Source organism: Cervus elaphus, chromosome 15 (assembly GCF_910594005.1).
Source record: "Cervus elaphus chromosome 15, mCerEla1.1, whole genome shotgun sequence".
Classification (NCBI taxonomy): domain Eukaryota; kingdom Metazoa; phylum Chordata; class Mammalia; order Artiodactyla; family Cervidae; genus Cervus; species Cervus elaphus.
Genome location: NC_057829.1, coordinates 58244120 through 58263189, shown reverse-complemented (window position 1 = coordinate 58263189; position 19070 = coordinate 58244120). Strand labels below are relative to the sequence as shown.

The 19070-nt window shown below is 35.6% G+C and overlaps 1 protein-coding gene across 5 annotated transcripts in view; it reads left to right on the top strand.

Annotated features, from left to right (window-relative positions):
• Positions 1-18246, top strand: part of LOC122709048 (protein FRA10AC1) — a 34636-nt gene extending 16390 nt beyond the window's left edge. For 4 of the 5 annotated variants that reach the window (XM_043926115.1, XM_043926114.1, XM_043926113.1 and 1 more), the window contains 5 exons: positions 1033-1075; positions 3314-3432; positions 8264-8302; positions 15826-15904; positions 18065-18246. In XM_043926115.1, coding sequence (XP_043782050.1) covers positions 1033-1075; positions 3314-3432; positions 8264-8302; positions 15826-15904; positions 18065-18107 — 323 coding nt within the window. In that variant the 3' untranslated portion in view covers positions 18108-18246. The remainder of the gene's footprint in view (positions 1-1032; positions 1076-3313; positions 3433-8263; positions 8303-15825; positions 15905-18064) is intronic. The other variant, XM_043926116.1, reaches the window with a different exon arrangement.
• The last annotated feature ends 824 nt before the right edge of the window (positions 18247-19070 follow it).

Genomic DNA, 19070 nt, shown 5'->3' with positions numbered 1-19070 from the left:
ACTTCCAGAGTTTACCCAAACTCATGCCCATTGAGTCGGTGGTGCCATCCAACCATCTCATCGTCTGTCGTTCCCTTCTCCTCCCACCTTCAATCTTTCCCAGCATCAGGGTCTTTTCAAATGAGTCAGTTCTCCTCATCAGGTGGCCAGAGTATTGGAATTCAGCTTCAGCATCAGTCCTTCCAATGAATGTTCAGGACTGATCTCCTTTAGGATGGACTGGTTGGATCTCCTTGCAGTCCAAGGGACTCTCAAGAGTCTTCTCCAACACCACAGTTCAAAAGCATCAATTCTTCGGTGCTGAGCTTTCTTTATAGTCCAACTCTCACATCCATACATGACTACTGGAAAAACCATAGCCTTGACTAGACGGACTTTTGTTGGCAAAGTACGTCTCTGCTTTTTATATATGCTGTCTAAGTTGGTCATAACTTTCCTTCCAAGGAGTTAAGTATCTTTTAATTTCATATGCTACTTAGTACACTCCAATGAAGACTGGTTTCCGAGTTCCTCCTGTTTTATGAGGAAGAGTCACCTAGTATGAATTGAGATTAAAGTAAAAAAGAAACAACAATTGTGGAACTTTTTCAAAAGCTCTTTTCCATTTGAAAACTCTTAGAGTACTTCAGAGGAGACGACTATACCCACACTACTGTTACTGGATGTCTTTGATTTGAGATACACATTAATGCTGCCTATGAATGAAATAGTTTGCTTTTAGTATATGTGCTGCCGAAGCGAGCACAACAGTTTGCTTTTAGAATAAATTGATGGCATAGTTTTCTAAAGCAGTGGCAGAATATTTTCAATTTCTCAAGCATCCTAATACAGTTTTTATTTTATATATATATATTTTTTTTTTTTTTTTGAGGTGGAAGAGAATCAGATTGTTTTCTTCAGTTTATTTTTTTCCCGTTACAATGAAAGAATGTAAAGAAACATGACAGTTTATGATATTAAAAGTAAAGTAGCAGTGCAGTGATAAAAAATTTAGCAGTCCAGTGGTGTTACTTTTTTTTCCTTTTTTTTTAGGATTATGCCAAGAATGTTCCTTTAAGTTAAATTTTCATCACAGGTAATATGATCTTTTAAAATGTGGTTGTTAATTTTAGTAGTCTTGGATGTAGTCATTCCCTGCACTAGCTGTCTAAAGTAAACTTGAGTGGTTGATGTTCATTACTTGAGTGCATACACCATCCAGCATTGCCATATGACCACATAAACCAGGGTACTGAATGTTCGTCATACCTAACTCTAGCCAAGCAGTGTTAAATGTGAAGGCCTATGCAGAGTAGCAGGCAGATGCTAGAGCTTTTGTTTTGAAATCGGTGTTCAGATACTGAAATACTCTTAGAAACTATATTGTAAATCAGGTCTTTATAATGTGATTCCTACATCTCCTTTAAACAGTGTTTTAGAGTTTATCATTCTTAAAAAGGATTATACCTCTATAATCATTTCAGTTTTTAAAGTCAGGCTCCTACTGAATGAGCTAGATCGTCTGCCATATTGAGTAGGGGAGGAGAATCAGTGCTCTGCAACGTGCAGCATATATAGATCATGGGCTTTGAAATCACACCCCTGTATATTCCTCTCAGCTGCTCCACTTCCTAGTCATATCCTTGGGCAAACTACTTAACCTTTATAAGACTCAAATTTATTATTTCTAAAAATGAGGATACTAAGCTTATTGTGGGGATTAAATGAAAATGCATATAAAATGCTTGACACAGTGTCTGGCATATGGTAAACAGAGCCTAATGAAATCCCAGGCATTGAAGATGCTCAAGCAAAATCTGTATGACCTGGCATGATTGTGGCAGTTGGGTTTCATGTTCTGAATAATGCTTGAAAGTCTTAACATAAGATTCTACAACTTTATAAAATGTATATATATTTATAATCAGCTGTGTTGTGAATGACCCTTATCTAATATTTAGCTATTAAAAATAATTAAAATTTTTTAAATTCTTAAAATTAGCAGTTTTTTTCAGATTACATGATTTCTCTTCTCCATCAATGATTCTGAAAGATACCAAAGATGTACTTTTGACCTTGAGTTTTGAACTTTATTTCAAAATTGAATTATTCTTATAAGAGACAAAAAGTTATTACTGTCTTAAACAGTATTGTAGTACTTCGTATAAGTATCTTAATTTGAAAGTTTTGATAACAGCTTTCTTGAAAGTAATCCTCTCTGTTGTCTCTTCATCCTTTTTCCCAGTCTCAGTTTCAGCCTTATCACCTTTTCCTATTTCATGTTTCTTTTCTTTGTTGTTCAGTCTCTCAGTCATGTCCAATTCTTTGTGACCCCGTGGACTGCAGCACGCCAGGCTTCCCTGTCATTCACCATCTCCCAGTGTTTGCTCAAACTCACATCCTTTGAGTCGGTGATGCCATCCAACTGCCTTATCCGCGCAATTAAAATCAATCACTTGCCAACTATGGTACTGACAGCCTTATAAACCTGGCCTAAAAAAAATAAGGGGTTTCCAAGGTGGTTCAGTGGTCAAGAACCCACCTTCCAGTGCAGGAGACACGGGGTTGATCCCTGGGTCTGGAAGATCCTCTGGAGTGAGAAATGGCAACCCACTCCGGTATTCTTGCCTGGGAAATCTCATGGACCAAGGAGCCTGGTAGGCTACAGCCCATGAAGTCACAAAAGAGTGGGACACAACTTAGTGAACAACAACAACAAAAGGTAAAGCTGTAGCAGTGAAAAGATAAGTGGTATAAAGTAGACGTGTGAGTTAACAATAAGCCCTTCCATTCTCATTCCATTATACCTCTATTTTATTCTCCTTTATTATTAAGAGAATGATTTTCTATTTACTGGTTTAGAGCTGTACAGTGGCTTCTTTTGTTCTATGTGTTTTTTCAAAGTGTAGATAGATAATGAATTATGTGGAGGGAAATGAGATTTGTTTTTGTAATTTTTTAGAATGGCTAAATGATAGGGTCACAGAGTCAGACACGACTGGGTGACTGAACAACAACAAAATGATAGAATCTAAAAAGGAAATGAGTAAAACAATGATTACATTTACTAAGGTTTTATATAAAACTTACAAAAAATAATTTTGTCTCCAAGTGCTAATTACCTTACTTTTGTCTCAGACTTTGTAATCTTATAGAAGTGGCTAAAGTAATATACTAACCTGCAATATTTACACTCATTTAAGCATTTCTTGTTATGTAATTACGTTTTAAATGAATACTTCAACTAATTTAACTTTTTTTGCCCATTGATTTTTATTTTTTGTAAAGCTTAGTTGAAAAAGTTATTTTTAATTTTATATTGTTCAACATAAAGGAGAAAAGAAGTCAAGTCAAAAAAAAGAAAGGATAAAGCCAAAAAAGATTCTGAAGAGTCAACACATAAAAAACCCAAATTATCTTCTGTAAAAGAGACCTCTAAGAAAAAGGATAAAGGTAAATGGGAATTAAAATATAATATTTACTCATATTTCTGAACATAAAGGATAGTCTGCCATATGTCTCAAATTTAAGAGTTTAATTAGTAAATGCATTTACAATTCTGTTCTATAGTATTTGAAAGGAAACTGGAGAATTTAGAGACAAATTTATAGTAACTTATAGAAGTTTCAAGAACAAGGTCAGTTTTGATTCATTTTTGCAAATGGTGTAGTATTGTAACAGCACTCTGATTTCTGGATTTGTTTGTTATAGACATGTTACATTAAGCAAGTCACTGAATTTCTTGAGTTTTACTTTCCCCATACACCTACACAGTAATGACGTGACTACCTGGTTTCTGTATTGCTGGTGCTTATGGTGGAGAATCAAATAAGAACGTGAAAGGCACTTTGAACACTGTACGTCAGTACATAATCTATAAGTCAGTATAAAATTATAGCATTGTGATTTCAATGATCATGGTCTGTTTGATTTTTCTCCCTAGCTAATGGGCTTCTTGAAATGATAGAGATTGATATGTATGTATCCTCAGAACCTAACATGGTATTGTGCACATACAGTTAGCAAGTAATTGTTAAATTCAAATCCAGGTCAACTGCTTACTTGTTCCTCAGCAGTCCTTAAGCTGTGCCTTAGTTTAGACAGTGGTCATGATAATTGTACCTTAGCTCAGATAATGTATGTAAGCCATTTGCATAGTACTTGGTACATAGTTTTAATGAAGGTTGCTGTGGGTTGTTTTTTTCAGTCCGTATTAGAGTCAAATTAACTGTAACTTAGAGTGAATTGGACTAAATTAGGTAGGTAATGGTAGATTGAATTAGATTCTGGCTAGTGTTAACATAATACTTGAACAGGAGAGGGCTCCCTTGCTCCAGCTATGATCATTAGACATGTTATATTATGTACATTTTTTCCTTCCAGCATGTCATGATACATTCAAACATACAGTATTGCCAAGTTTTAGACTTGGTAAAATTGATAGATAATGAGAAGAAAAATACTGGTATTTTACTGTTTATTGAGAAATGGTATTGAAACAGAATGTCTTTTTTGTCTATAAATCATGTTCTAAACTTCAAAATAAATTTTAATTAATAAATGTGAGAATCTCATTTGAGATTTAAAAGTTTTTTATTCTCATGTGCCAGTAAAATATTTAATGTATTGTATTTGAAGATTTTGTAACATTCACCGTTACATATTTATGTCATAATATGACATCATGTTAGTCATTGCATATTCCAAATTAAAGAGTTAATCCCTACAATGTAAAGTTTATACAGGACCTCCAAAATAGGTAATTAGGTAGCTGGATACTCGTGACTAAGGATGAGGTTGCATCCCTCAAGTTATATATTCATGTGATCTTCCTTAGAAGATGTTTTTCCTTTAGTGTTCTGTATTTCAGTAGCTGATACGTCTGTCAGCCTAAAAGCTAACATCAGAAGTCTGGAAATTATCCTTGTGTGTGTCAGTTGCTCAGTTGTGTCCAACTATTTGCGACCCCACAGACTCTAGCCTGCCAGACTCCTCTTTCCATGTTTATGTAAATCCCATCAGTTTTATCCCGGGTTATGTATTTCTCAAGTTTTTTCTGCTCTCGTTCAAACTAACTATGTGTTCTCATCTAGGCTACTACTATATTATCCTTAGTGTTTCCACCACTGTCTTGTCATCCCACCTCCCTTCTCTTAATCCATTCTCCATCTAGCAGTGATTTCCTGTTGTTCTTAATATGTAACCAATGTCTGGACAAAGCCCAAAGGGTCTAAATGATCCAGCATACAAGGCTTGTTTCTCACTACTCTTCATGTTACTTTCACACTCCACCCACATAGCCTTTCAATTTCTAGAAAATGCCAAACTTCTGTACATTTAAGGACTGCATAGATGCTGCTTTCTCTCTCTAAAACCTCCAGGCCCATCCTAACTGATCCTTCAGTTCTAAGCTTAAATGTCACTTCCTCAGGGATCCTTCTCTGACCACGAATCTAAATTAGGACTCCCGTTTATAATGCTGTCACAACTCTAGAACTTTTCCCTCATTACACATATGACAGTTACATAAAAGCACAAAGAGAGCAGGAGTTCTGTCTGCTGTGTTCATTGCTCTGTCCCCAGCACCCCACTAGCACATGTTAGGCATAAATAATAAAGAATAAGAAAATTTCAGAGACAGAAAACCCAAGCAAAGTGGAATTGAGACATCTTTCTTATTTACTCTTTATTTGGAGTATCTTTGGTAGAGAGTATCAGATATAGTTCTTTCTTTTTCAGCTTTGGTATGAAGCAGAAAATGACAACATTTTATCAGACTTTAGGAGGACCATATAAACCTGTTTAATATCTTTTTATTGATATTTGTGATTGATCATCTGTAACTAGGTTCATCTTGATGTGATACTTTCCTGCCGGGCCACCTTAATGTGTCCCAAACTTGAATAGTAATTAATAAATGCTTAATATCTCAGCTGCCTTTGGACTGCTGACATTCCTCAAAGCAACCTACTTTCTTGACTTTTCTTCCTATCTTTTTGATCTCTCCCCAGCCGTTTTAGACTATAGTTTCTCCTCAGTCTTACCCTTAGGTGTTGGAATTGCTCAGGGCTCTTACAGACCTTTTTTCTCTCTGTTCTCCCTGTGTGATCCTGTCAACTCCCATCACTCAGGTTACCATTATACAGAATGTTAAATAGGTAGATGGGTAGATAATTGGATGGCTAGATAGCTGAACCAACAGATAGAGAAAATGTAAGAAAGATCAATAACTGGACTTGGGGACCAGTCTCCTTTGGCAGGTATGAACACAAAGGGATATTTAGGTAAACTGTCTTGGCAGAAAGTTCAAGATCTTATTTCTCCACCTCCATCCTGCCCCCAAGATCAGCTCCTTGAATAGGCCTTGTCTAATTCCTTTCACTCTACTTTTCCAGGCAAGGCTAGTTCCCTGTTAGCACATTCTGATAGCACCCTGCACTCTACTTTAGAAATACATACCACTCTTGGAATAATTTATTTTCTGTTAAGGAAAGGACTGTGTGACTTGTTTAATTCTTTATCCCCAGTTCGTAAGCACAGTGCTTGCTCCCAATAGTAAGTATTCAGTAAATCTTAGGTGAGTGAGTCAGTGAAGTCAGCCAATTTCTGTGTTGCAAGGAACATCAGAAATGAGCCCTGGAAATCATGATTGAAAAGATATTCTATGGTTTAGCCTTTCAAAATATGGTCCTCTGCATTATCATCACTTGGGAGCTTGTTAGAAATGTATAACCTCAGACCCTTGCAGATCTCCTGAATTACAGTTGACTTCAGGTTCCCAGGATGACTCATATGCACAATAAAGTCTGAGATGCTCTGCTCTTTATCATGTACTTGTTCTGCCTTAGCTTTAACACCTCCAGAGAAAAAGAACCCATTATCCAAAATATTCCTTTACATTTCAGATAGTTGTAATTGCTAGCAGGTTTTTCTTAATATTTAATCCAAACCTACAACTTCTTCCTTTTAGTTACAACTGTGTGCCTTTTTTAAGATAATAGACACTTGGAAGCAGGTATCATGTTCCTTACATGACAGAGAAGAGCATGTTTCTTTTGCTACAGGAGGGCTAACCATGTTTTATTTGCTCTCTGATGGCTGGGAAATAAGTAGGAGTAAAGAAACAATAACATAAAGCACTTGGTGGCAGTCCAGGTCTTGCTTTTCTTTGGAATCTTTATCCTGTGCCTCTCACACCCTCTTGTCTGGCCTTAAGGGATCATTCGTGTGACAACTTGGACTAATTATGAGATCTACCCAGAGAGGTGGGCTTCCCTGAAAGCTCAGTTGATAAAGAATCCACCTGCAATTCAGGAGACCCCAGTTCAATTCCTCAGTCAGGAAGATCTGCTGGAGAAGGGATGGACTACCCACTCCAGTATTCTTGGGCTTCCCTTGTGGGTCAGCTGGTAAAGAATGCACCCTCAATGCAGGAGACCTGGGTTCGATCCCTGGGATGGGAAGATCCCCTGGAGAAGGGAAAGATTACCCCCTCCAATATTCTGGCCTGAAGAATTCCATGGACTGTATAGGACATGGGGTTGCAAAGAATCAGACACGGCTGAATGACTTTCACTTTCATCCAGAGAGGTTGGAGGAACTGGTACTTCATCTGTTATGTTCTTTTCTGACTTAGCAGGCTTCAGAAATATTTCCCCTGAGGTCTTCCAGCAGGACACTGTATATATAATAATTTTTTTTTTTAAGTAATACGTCTTCAGTACTTTTCTGTTTCTCTCACTGGGTAACCATTGTGGAACTCAAATGTTTTATGACATAATTTTTTCTGTGATTTTCAGTTACTGTGAATTCTTACCTGTATATGATCTTCAAAAAAGTATTAAGAAAAACTATTTATTTGTAAACTGCTCTTGAATGTTGAAAATCTGTAGATAAAATGTTGGTTATGTTGTAGGTAATCTATGAGCTTTTTTCCCCGCTAGCAGCATGAGATATTTTTTATAGGTGTTTATTATTTTTTAAGTTTTGTGCTAGGTATTCCAGCCTGTACAAGAGCATAAAATACCCCTGCCTAAAAGGACCTAACATTTTAATTAGGGAGATAAGTCAAAGGAACAGGGAAGATTAGAAGACTTTGAAGTGCTTTCCTGCAAGATATAAAGTAAAGTTTACTAGACTATAAAGTTGACTAGAAAGTAAACTAGACTACTTGGAAGAATTCTGGTTATAGCTATGGCTGTTATACCACTGCACAGTGATTCTTGACGAAACAGTGCTGTTTTTTTTTTTTGTTTTAATCACATTCATTTTTTGTTTTCCCCAGCGCATTCATCCTCAGTGAAATCAGAAAGTTCTGTCAACAGTAAGTATCAGGTTTTTATTTAATAAAAATATATAGATTCAAGTTATTTGCAATTTGTGTTTCCCATAAATTGTGACTTGTCCTGTAATTTTTTTTCTACTGTGTGAGAAAAATCATAGGAAAAAAAACAAAAGTGTATTTCTTCCCCAAATTAGAGCATTTAAAAGTTTCTGATTTCAAGTATAGAAGAGCACAATTTTTTTTTTTTCAGTAAGTAGAGTGGATGGATACACATTTTGATTTCACATTATAGAGTGTGAAGGAAGAGAACCAAAGGGATAAGATTGGGATAGAAAAAGAATTGGGGAGATGGATTCACATTTAAGAAATGTTGCTTATATTGTACAAGAATGAGTGATCTGTCATTTGGTGATTTTGATTAATCAAATTAAATATCTCTGTTTTGTGCATAGAAAGCAGAATGTTAGCAACTGGTTATTACTGGTCAACTTTTTAATGAGTCCTACAGTTTTCACCAGATTGGATTTCATTGAATATTTGCTACAAATCTTATTATTGTTTTTTTCCCTGCAGCATTCCAAAAAGTATTCACAATGGTTTACAATAAAATAAGATTTTTTTTAAAGGTGAAATCAAAATAATGGGAAAATAAGGTAGCGTAGGAAAGTAAAGCTAGAGGTAAATTTAATACAGAGAAGTGTTTACCAAAAAGTCTTGCATAATTGCAAAGGTAGATCACAAATTTGTCACTGTTCTTCCTAACAACCAAACCAAAGAAAGGACAGTACAATGATTAATTGTACCCATAAAATATTAAAGAGAACTCACAGGGTGTTCAGCTTTTTCCAGGCAGTTTTGAGAGCAGAATCTCCTATGGGTTCATAAAAGGGGGGCATCCATTTGTGATAAAACAAACAGTAATCTTGCATCTCAACAGTAATACAATCTCAAATTTCTTTAAGACCTTACAGTAAATAGGCTTAGGGTCTAAAAGTAAAATGTACTTTAATAGAATATTTAATCTATTTGATAGTATCTAGACGTATAGAAATTCAGAGATTTGAGACTTCTCAGCTTACTTGTAAATTTTTAAACTTAAGAATTTTTTTTTCTCATTTTCAAGGAATATGTCTATGTGGCAAACTCAGGAAGTAATTACTCTAAATCCCACCTTTCAAATTAAGTATTAGCATTTTAGTATATAATTCTTAATGGGAATTTTTAAGTGTTCAGTAATCAGAAATTTTTTTAAAATAAAATTTTTAAGATATTCATTGTTTAAAAATTTACTGAAGAGGGAGATATCAGTGGAGGCATTGCTCTAGTTTAGGAATACAACATATTCTTTATAAATTATTTTCCTCACACCATTTTGTTTTCAACATTTTTGAAGTGTCATAAAGCAATGATACTTCCCTTCTCATGTCAATCCTAACGTATCAATAGCTGCTTCTTCTAAATTAGGTTAAGTTTCCTGACAATGTACAGAACATAACCAGGCATGTTAAGCTATCTGAGGATGGAGTAGTAAGTATATATATTTTTAGAAAGCATAACAAGTTAAAATGGGAAAATTTATAGTTTTTGCCTATTTCCAACTATACATTGCAGTTAGAGGTGTGAAGTCCAATTTAATGTAGAAAAAAAGATTGTCCTTTTCCAATTCCAGTTTTTCATTATTAAAATAATCTTTGGGGGAAAGGTCTTTACTTGCCATTTATATTCATTCTTTCACTTTGTCTTAATTCCTTCTCCCTCCCACTGTCCTCCCCCTGCTGCCCAGCTCTCTCAATCCTCCCTCATTTCCCAGGAATAGCCATAAGTCTGTTAACTCTCCTTAGCTAGGTCAGATTTCTGTTGTAAGGAGGGGAGAATACTGTAGTCAATCTGAACAATATCTGCATTATCTTGGTTCTTGAAGTAGTACCATTTCAAGTAGGAGACAGTTACCTTGTTAGGGTTTGTCAAACCCAGATATCTTCTCAGGTTGTCAGTGACCTGTCTTAGGTGGTCTTGTCAATTTTAGAACTCAAATTTTGCTGTTTCTGTATTTCATTTCCATTTGGGTAATATTCAGTTACCCTTTTATCCCCTTGTAACATATTGATTGTTAAAACCAAGTCTAAAAAGAAAAGCCCAGTTTCTATGGGGAAAAAGAATTTTAACTTGCTTTTGTTAATTGTCTTAATCACAAGTAGTTTAGTTGTGTACCACATTTAATTTTAGTAATGGACACATAATATCCCATTTTGTAGATAAAAGCAAGACCCAGAGAATTTACATAAATTGCCTAAGGTCAGATAGCTGATTAATGGCAGAGCTATGATTAAACACAGGTTTGTAACACCAAAGTGTATGTCCTTTTAGCTATATCATCAGTAACTTTCATCAGTGAAGTAAGTCCACTCTTTATACCCAGTTTTGACACATATATTATACAAATTCACATTAAAAGATTTGGTCTGTGTCTCAGTTCTGTCTGTAAAATGGATGTAAAGAAGCTTGATGTCACTGGATTATTATCAGAGTCAAGTGAAATAATAGACATGTAAAGCATGTTCTAATATGAAGTAAGTCTTTGATAACTTGTAGTTATTGTTATATCAGAGAAAAAGAAAATACTGGGCATTAGATTTTGTGTTTGTTTTCTGCAATAGGTTGGATCAAAAGTCTGTAAAAAGTCTGACCTGTCTATTGTTTTCATAGTTAGAGACTTGACACTTCTTCAGTAGGCTAAGTTATTTAGGTATCATATAATATCCAGAAAAACCAAGATGATAGACCTGCTTTTATTATTCAAAGCATGTAGGGAAAATTATATGCAGTTTACATTACATTCTAAAAGGAACATTGAAAACTTAAAGCAGGTCAAGAATAGAACAACCAGTGTTGCCAGAACTTGAAATGTTTTTATCGGAAGAAGGTTGAAGGAGCCTTAGATGTTTAGCTTAGAAAAAAGTGAAGAGGAAAGGGGTAAGGAGGTAGACATAGAAACTGTAGATATTTGCAAGACTGCTACTATGTAGGAGACTTATTTTTGGTGGCTGCTTGGCAGAACTAGAGTCTGGATAAAAATAGCCTATGGACAGATTTTTGCCTTAATTTAAGGAAAAACTTGTCAATTAGAATTATCTGAAGAATGGAGGAATGGGCTGCATCAGGAAGCAGTGAGGTGTTTAAGTGTAGATTAAACAGCCACCTGTTACTGCAGTCATTACAGTAAGATGTTCATTCATTGGTTAAGAGGTGGACCTCCAAGCTCCCCTTCCAACACAGAATCAGTGACTTAAATTCTGATCGCCAGTTGCCAATAATTACTGTGTAGATTTGATGCTGATGCAAATGCAAGCATATGTTTTATGTTGCCCAGTCTTCTAATTGTTATTTCCTTATCAATATCATTCCCACCTCTGGCAGGTTGTAGCAGTTATCAAAGAAGTGATTTGTAGTTTCTGTCACCCTCAGGGAACTAGGTATTTTAGATTCATGTGTGTGTGTGTGTGTGTGTGTGTGTGTGTGTGTGTACATGCACACGTGCTCAATCATGTCCAACTCTTTGCAACCCCATGGGCTGTAGCCCTCAAGGTTCCTCTGTCCCTGGAATTTTCTAGGCAAAAATACTGGAGTCGGTTGCCATTTCCTACTCGAGGGTATCTTCCTGACCCAGGGATCAAACCCGAGTCTTTTGCTTCTCCTGCACTGGCAGGAGGATTCTTTACCACTAGCGCAACCTAGCAGTTAGATTATTATAGATTCGTATGTTTCCTGCATTGGCAGGCAGTTTCTTTACCACTAGCACCACCTGGGAAGCGCTCATAGGGCTAAAAGGGACCGTCAGTCTTGTAGAATTTGATTCTCTAAGAATATTTCTTAGATCACTTTTCAGCATGTCCTCTATCAAAGGGAGTTATTTTATAATGTTATTCTAAACCGATTGTATTTTTTTAGTAAAACTGGATTGTCTGATAGCAGAAAGCAAGTGTAGGAAAGCTTGCATATGATAAGTACCCTTAAGAGGAAACAAGAGAACAGCTGGTGGTAAGGCCTTTTGAAATTAGCTGTCCACTTTCAAAAGCCTGGTAGGTTTGTTCTCTGACATCATTAACAGGATAACACCATGGTGATAACCCAATTAGTTTTTCTGTGCTTTTGTTAGCTCAGTTTCAGTTTCAGTTCAATTGCTCAGTCATGTCCGACTATCTGCGACCCCATGAACCGCAGCACGCCAGGCCTCCCCGTCCATCACCAACTCCCAGAGTCCATCCAAACCCATGTCCATTGAGTTGGTGATGCCATCCAGCCATCTTATCCTCTGTCGTCCCCTTCTCCTCCTGCCCTCAATCTTTCCCAGCATCAAGGTCTTTTCAAATGAGTCAGCTCTTCGCATCAAGTGGCCAAAGTATTGGAGTTTCAGCTTCAACATCAGTCCTTCCAGTGTACACCCAGAAGTGATCTCCTTTAGGATGGACTGGTTGGATCTCCTTGCAGTCCAAGGGACTCTCAAGAGTCTTCTCCAATACCACAGTTCAGAAGCATCAAGTCTTCGATGCTCAGCTTTCTTTATAGTCCAACTCTCATATCTGTACATGACCACTGGAAAAACCATAGCCTTGACTAGATGGACCTTTGTTGACAAAGTAATGTCTCTGCTTTTTAATATGCTGTCTAGGTTGGTCATAAGTTTCCTTCCAAGGAGTAAGTGTCTTTTAATTTCATGGCTACAGTCACCATCTGCAGAGATTTTGGAGCCTAGAAAAATAAAGTCAGTCACTGTTTCCACTATTTCCCCATCTATTTGCCATGAAGTGATGGGACTGGATGCCATGATCTTCGTTTTCTGAATATTGAGCTGTAAGCCAACTTTTTCACGCTCTTTCACTTTCATCAAGAGGCTCTTTAGTTCTTCTTTTCTTTCTGCCATAAGGCTGAGGTTATTGATATTTCTCTCGGCAATCTTGATTCCAGCTTGTGCTTCCTCCAGCTCAGCGTTTCTCATGATGTACTCTGCATATAAGTTAAATAAGCTGGGTGACAATAGAGCCTCGACGTACTCCTTTTCCTATTTGGAACCAGTCTGTTGTTCCATGTCCAGTTCTAACTGTTGCTTCCTGACCTGCATGCAGGTTTCTCAAGAGGCAGGTCAGGTGGTCTGGTATTCCCATCTCTTTCAGAATTTTCCACAGTTTATTGTGATCCACACAGTCAAAGGCTTTGGCATAGTCAATAAAGCAGATGTTTTTCTGGAACTCTCTTGCTTTTTCGATGATCCAGCGGATGTTGGCACTTTGATCTCTGGTTCCTCTGCCTTTTCTGAAACCAGCTTGAACATCTGGAAGTTCTCGGTTCACGTATTACTGAAGCCTGGCTTGGTGAATTTTAAGCATCACTTTACTAGCGTGTGAGATGAGTGCAAATGTGCGGTAGTTTGAGCATTCTTTGGCATTGCCTTTCTTTGGGAATGGAATGAAAATTTACCTTTTCCAGTCCTGTGGCCACTGCTGAGTTTTCCAAATTTGCTGGCATATTGAGTGCAGCACTTTCACAGAATCATCTTTTAGGGTTTGAAATAGCTCAACTGGAATTCCATCACCTCCACTAGCTTTGTTTGTAGTGATGCTTTCTAAGGCCCACTTGACTTCACATTCCAGGATGTCTGGCTCTAGGTGAGTGATCACACCATCGTGATTATCTGGGTTGTGAAGATCTTTTTTGTTAGTTCAGTTAGTGAATTTTCGTAAAAATAAAGAGCTGGAGACTTTTGTCTTTTTCAAATATTGTTTTGGGACATTGGCAGTTCCAGTGCTGGCTGTCATTGAGTTGGTGGTGCTAGTGTTAAAGAAACTGCCTGCCAATGCAAGAGACATGAATCTATAATATCTAACTAATAGATTGCACCTAGTGGTAAAGAATCCTCCTGCCAGTGCAGGAGAAGCCAGAGACTAGGGTTCGATCCCTGGGTCGGGAAGATCTCCTGGAGTAGGAAATGACAAAGGTTACTCCCAAAGCTTTATAATTTTATCATCTTTGTGTGTAGATCATTAGAAGTATGACCCCTCCCCCTACCTTTTTTTTTTTCCCCCTGTTTTTGTTAGAATTTGTGCTAGAATCAGTTAGGACCAAAGTTCAGACACACATGTTGATTCAAGGATCAAAGTCTAACAGGTAAAGGGCTAGAATCACCATGGCAAATCAATGTTGCTTTATTTTTGTGTTGAGTTTAACTAAGGGACATTGTATCTTGACAAGACAAATTGGTGTCAGTTCTTTTCCAGACTCATGGTCATTATTGGAGAGGAATTATTTACTAGCATAATTACTTTGTGGCATATAATTTTATTGTCTCATGATATGTGTTGCAGTATTTGATAATTTTTAGTTGATTAGTATAGGGTGGTTCATTTGAAACATCTGTTTTGTATTTAAAAAATACAAGTATCTTTATTGTTTTTACTGATCTTTAAAGGTAATACATGGTTATTGTTTAAAATAATAATAAAAAAATTTGGAAGTGCCTAGAGAGTAAAAATATCCCAGGTCCACATGTAGTATAATCACTGTTAAGTTTGGTTATTCCTTACAAACTTATTATTTATATATATTATATTATATATATAATATATATATGTATGTAGATATAATGTTTTAATACATATTGTATTATACTATACATGCTTTCTATAACTTACAAATTTTGATATAACATACATATTGCTCTATCACAGATATGCTAATGGTTTTGGGTTTTTTTAAGGGTTTTTTTTTTTTAAACAGCCTTATAGTATTTATTTAACCAAATCCATAATCTCTAATTGGTGGGGATTTAAGTTGTTGTCTTTTGTTGTTGCTGTTATACAGTGAACATCTTCATATATACATATATATTTTTTTGAGGAGCTTGTTTATTCTAATAAATTTCTTAAAGCAGCATTGCCAGTCAAGGGTTTAAAGTGATCTATATTTCCAGATTTTCTTCAAGGAAAGGATATTTACTCCTAACAGTGTATGAGAACATCTGTTTCTTCATTGAATTGGACTTCTAGTTAATGTAATCAGCAGTAATTTTTTTTAAATCTGACAAATTTTTTTTTCATAATTTTACTAGCTAGTCCTGTATACTACTAGTTCAGTTCTTGAGGTCTTGATCCTAATGTAAATATATCTCTACAAAAATCTTAACCTGTATGTCTTTTGTATGATTAAGAAAAGGAAAAAACTAACTTAAAGACAACTGATGTGCAAGAGGTAATATAACTTAACTCTATATCCCTTTACAACATAGAGTTAATATTGGAATTGTTACTTTAACTCACTATAACTTAGAGAAGTTTCCCATGAGACTTTAAATCCTTGGTCTATTTGCTGAGGCTCTTTGGTATATCTCAGCTTACTCTTTTTCAAAAGAATTTATTACTCTGGAAAAGTGAATTAAATTTTCAGAGAGCCGTAAAAATTGAAGCTAAACCACAGTTAAATCCAAAGTTAATTGCATTATTGGTGGATAGTTCAAAATGTGTTTTAAATTTCATATGCACATTTTTTAAAAATCTCTTTTAAATAAACAGGAAACTCTGATGAGGAAGAAAGTGCTTCAGAGTCTGAACTTTGGAAGGGCCCACTACCAGAGACAGATGAAAAATCACAGTAAGTCCTGATGTTAATAGAAAACAATATTGCATACCTTCTACAATCAGTCTAGAAGGTTATGACCACTGCCATTTTTGATAACTTAATGAAAAATTTAGCATCATGAATGTTGATTTAAAGCCAAGGACCATGAGATCAGAGTTTATTCCCAGTGATTGTTTATGGCCACATATAGCCAACTTACCCAGCTCCCTCTTGGTGAGTAATTCTTTCCTCATTTCCCCTTAACAGATGACCCCCTAGACTTCGCTTAGGTTCTGTTTACTAGCTTCTAGAGCCTATCCATGATGTTCTGATTATCATAAACCTGTACAGGAGAATTCCTCAAAGATATATACAGGTGTCAGAGTTTTCTTGCCCCCAAAGACAGACAACTCAACACATACATTGTTCTCTGTTATTGGTTGGAAGAGCTGTTGGAATATAGGCTGGAATATTATCAGCTCATATATACTGGGATGTTCACCACTTGAGCTTTATCTGTTGAAAGAGGATAAAATAATACCGACTACATAGTTTATTGTGAAAATCTAATATAATTAAGAATATAAAGCACCTGGTACAATACCTGTGAATATAATAAGTGCTCAATAAATTTTAGTCCCATTTTGTTAATCCAGTCTTATTAGTTCATAATAAGAGATTTGAATCAATCATAATTCGCAAACTTAAGTTGATGATAAAACATCTTGCTAATTGTATAATATGTTCTCAGTGTAATAGAATTCAAGTATGTTGGAAAGAGGCCTTTTTAAAAAAAAAAGATTGTTTTCTATGATCTTTTTTTCTTTCTTGCCAAATAAGAATTCCAATATGAGTGGTCATTATAGATCAGATTACTAAAAAGGTATTGCTATCCTAGTCAAACTATTAACTGAACTTTTGACCATAGAATTTCCCCTTGAAGAGCTGAAAATGAAAGAATAGGTCTCAGAGTCCACTCACCTTTATGGCAGTAAAGATCCATAAGTAAAGCCTAAGAGGGGTTCCATAATCCAGAGCTCTTTGTGACCTTATAAAAACTTGACATCATGTACTAACATCTGAGTACACACAGAGGTTCAGCTAATTTCATACGTCTAAGTTCTTATTACAGTTTTAAAAATTCAGCTGCATTTTGCTGTCATGCTTGGGAAAAGGGACAGTAGTATGGAGAATACCAACTTGTAGGTAATTCTTAAATCAACTGTATCTGATTCTGTAGTTAATTTTTTTTTAAATTTGAACATGGTTGTGGGGGTTTTATCCATCACAGTCACTTTTTTTTTCTCCCCCCCATCACAGTCACTTAAAATGATGGAGTCTCATTGTGAATTTCTAATCTAAAAGAACATTTTCTAAAGAGATTGGTAGGCAGAATTTGTGTAGCTTGATTCTCTGTTCCCAGAAGGAAGAAAAGCAACTGTACATACACTTAATCTTCACAACAGCTCTTTGAGGAAATGTAATGTTCTTTATTATATAGATAAAGAAACTGAGCCCAGAGAAGTTAAATAACTTGCTTACCTAGCTAGTAGCTGACAGAGCTAGGACTTAAATACCGTCTTGACTCGAAAACCTGTGCTATTTTCATTGTACTGCTCTGGGCTCTTACCACTAATATTTATTTAGTACTTTAATTTTCATATTTTAATATATTATAGTTTAGTATCTCCTTTCAGAGTTCTATTCTTTTAGATATAATCTTCACTGCTACAAATACATACTTACTCTTCTCAGAGTAATAAAACCTGCAGCCTAAGCAGATCGTCCCTATTCTTAGGACTTGTATTTTTCCTTAAAATAGTTTTTTCATTAATTTGAAATGAGAATGAACAGAGTAATAAAGTCAACCAAGAACAGAGTAATAAAGTCAACCAAAAACATAAAGAGAGGCAATGATGTAATACGAAGTACTTCAGAGTAAAATCTTAAGTATAAATATGTGTAGGGATACATGCCACCATATACAACACTTTAATCAGTCTGAGCATAGTCACGATTATTTTAGAAGCCAAGAATTACTTGATAGCTGAATCATGAAATATATATATATATATATATAAAAGAACCAGCAAGTATGCTGGTTTGAATTACCTTAATTTCATATAATGTGTCACCTAGTAATTTTTTTCTCTGTTGATTTTAATCAATATGTATACTTTTTCTTTTAAATAGGGAAGAAGAATTTGATGAATATTTTCAAGATTTATTTTTGTGAGATGAAAGAGGGATGCCTACATTCCTTAATGCAAAGTGTACTTTGAAATTCTTCACAAAAGTTTTGTCTACAAGTTGCAACTTCAGTGGTTTGTCTTTGGAAATAAAAAATCCATCTAGGATGGATTGTCAGATGCTTTGGAAGTATTTTCAGTTCTTTTGGAGATACTTTTCCCTATCTCATATATTTTTTCAGTTTCTTACTTACAGCTGTGTTCCATCTGTAGCTCAAGGATGGACCTAGTACACTTCACAGAGATCCATTGTTCCTATTTTTATGGGTTTTTATTTCTTCCCCACTGATTTCACATTTATTTTCCCTTGCCTCAATTAGTTTATTTAAACTTTTAGGGTTATTGGGGTCTTACAAAATTATAAGGTAGATTATTATGTCTTCAACTTCTTTACTTTCCTTTGACACACAGGCACCCCTCTTCTGAACCTGTTTTTTCATTAGCTACCTTTTCTTTTTTTCCTTACATTTCTCTTCCTTCTTGCCTCTGCCACATAAGGGAGTTTGTTATAATCTGATTTAATTCCCCAGTGTATGGGTAATTTATTATAAAATAAATTAATAGCACAGGAGGCCAAATGAGATCCCAGTAGTCTAAAGCAGCATATGTGTTCATGAAAGTTGACTCTCTAGTAAAGATTATGCAGTAATATAATTTAACTGAACAATGCTGTGTGCATAGAGCTTGTCTCAGATACAGTCATACATAATGGATATATGCAGAGATATATTATAAAATGTAACTTAATTTGGGGTTCATATGCCCAGGAGTCAATGGATGTGCTTCCAGAGATCTAAACACGCCTACAATCGATGTGCAAACTTTCGTGATTGTGTGTGTTTTAAGAGGAAAGGATCCATAGATTTCATCAAATTTTCAAAAGGATTTATTGATTTTTTTCCGAAAGGTCAGACCCATTTTTATAAACAGCAAAGAGGTGAAGAGTGGAA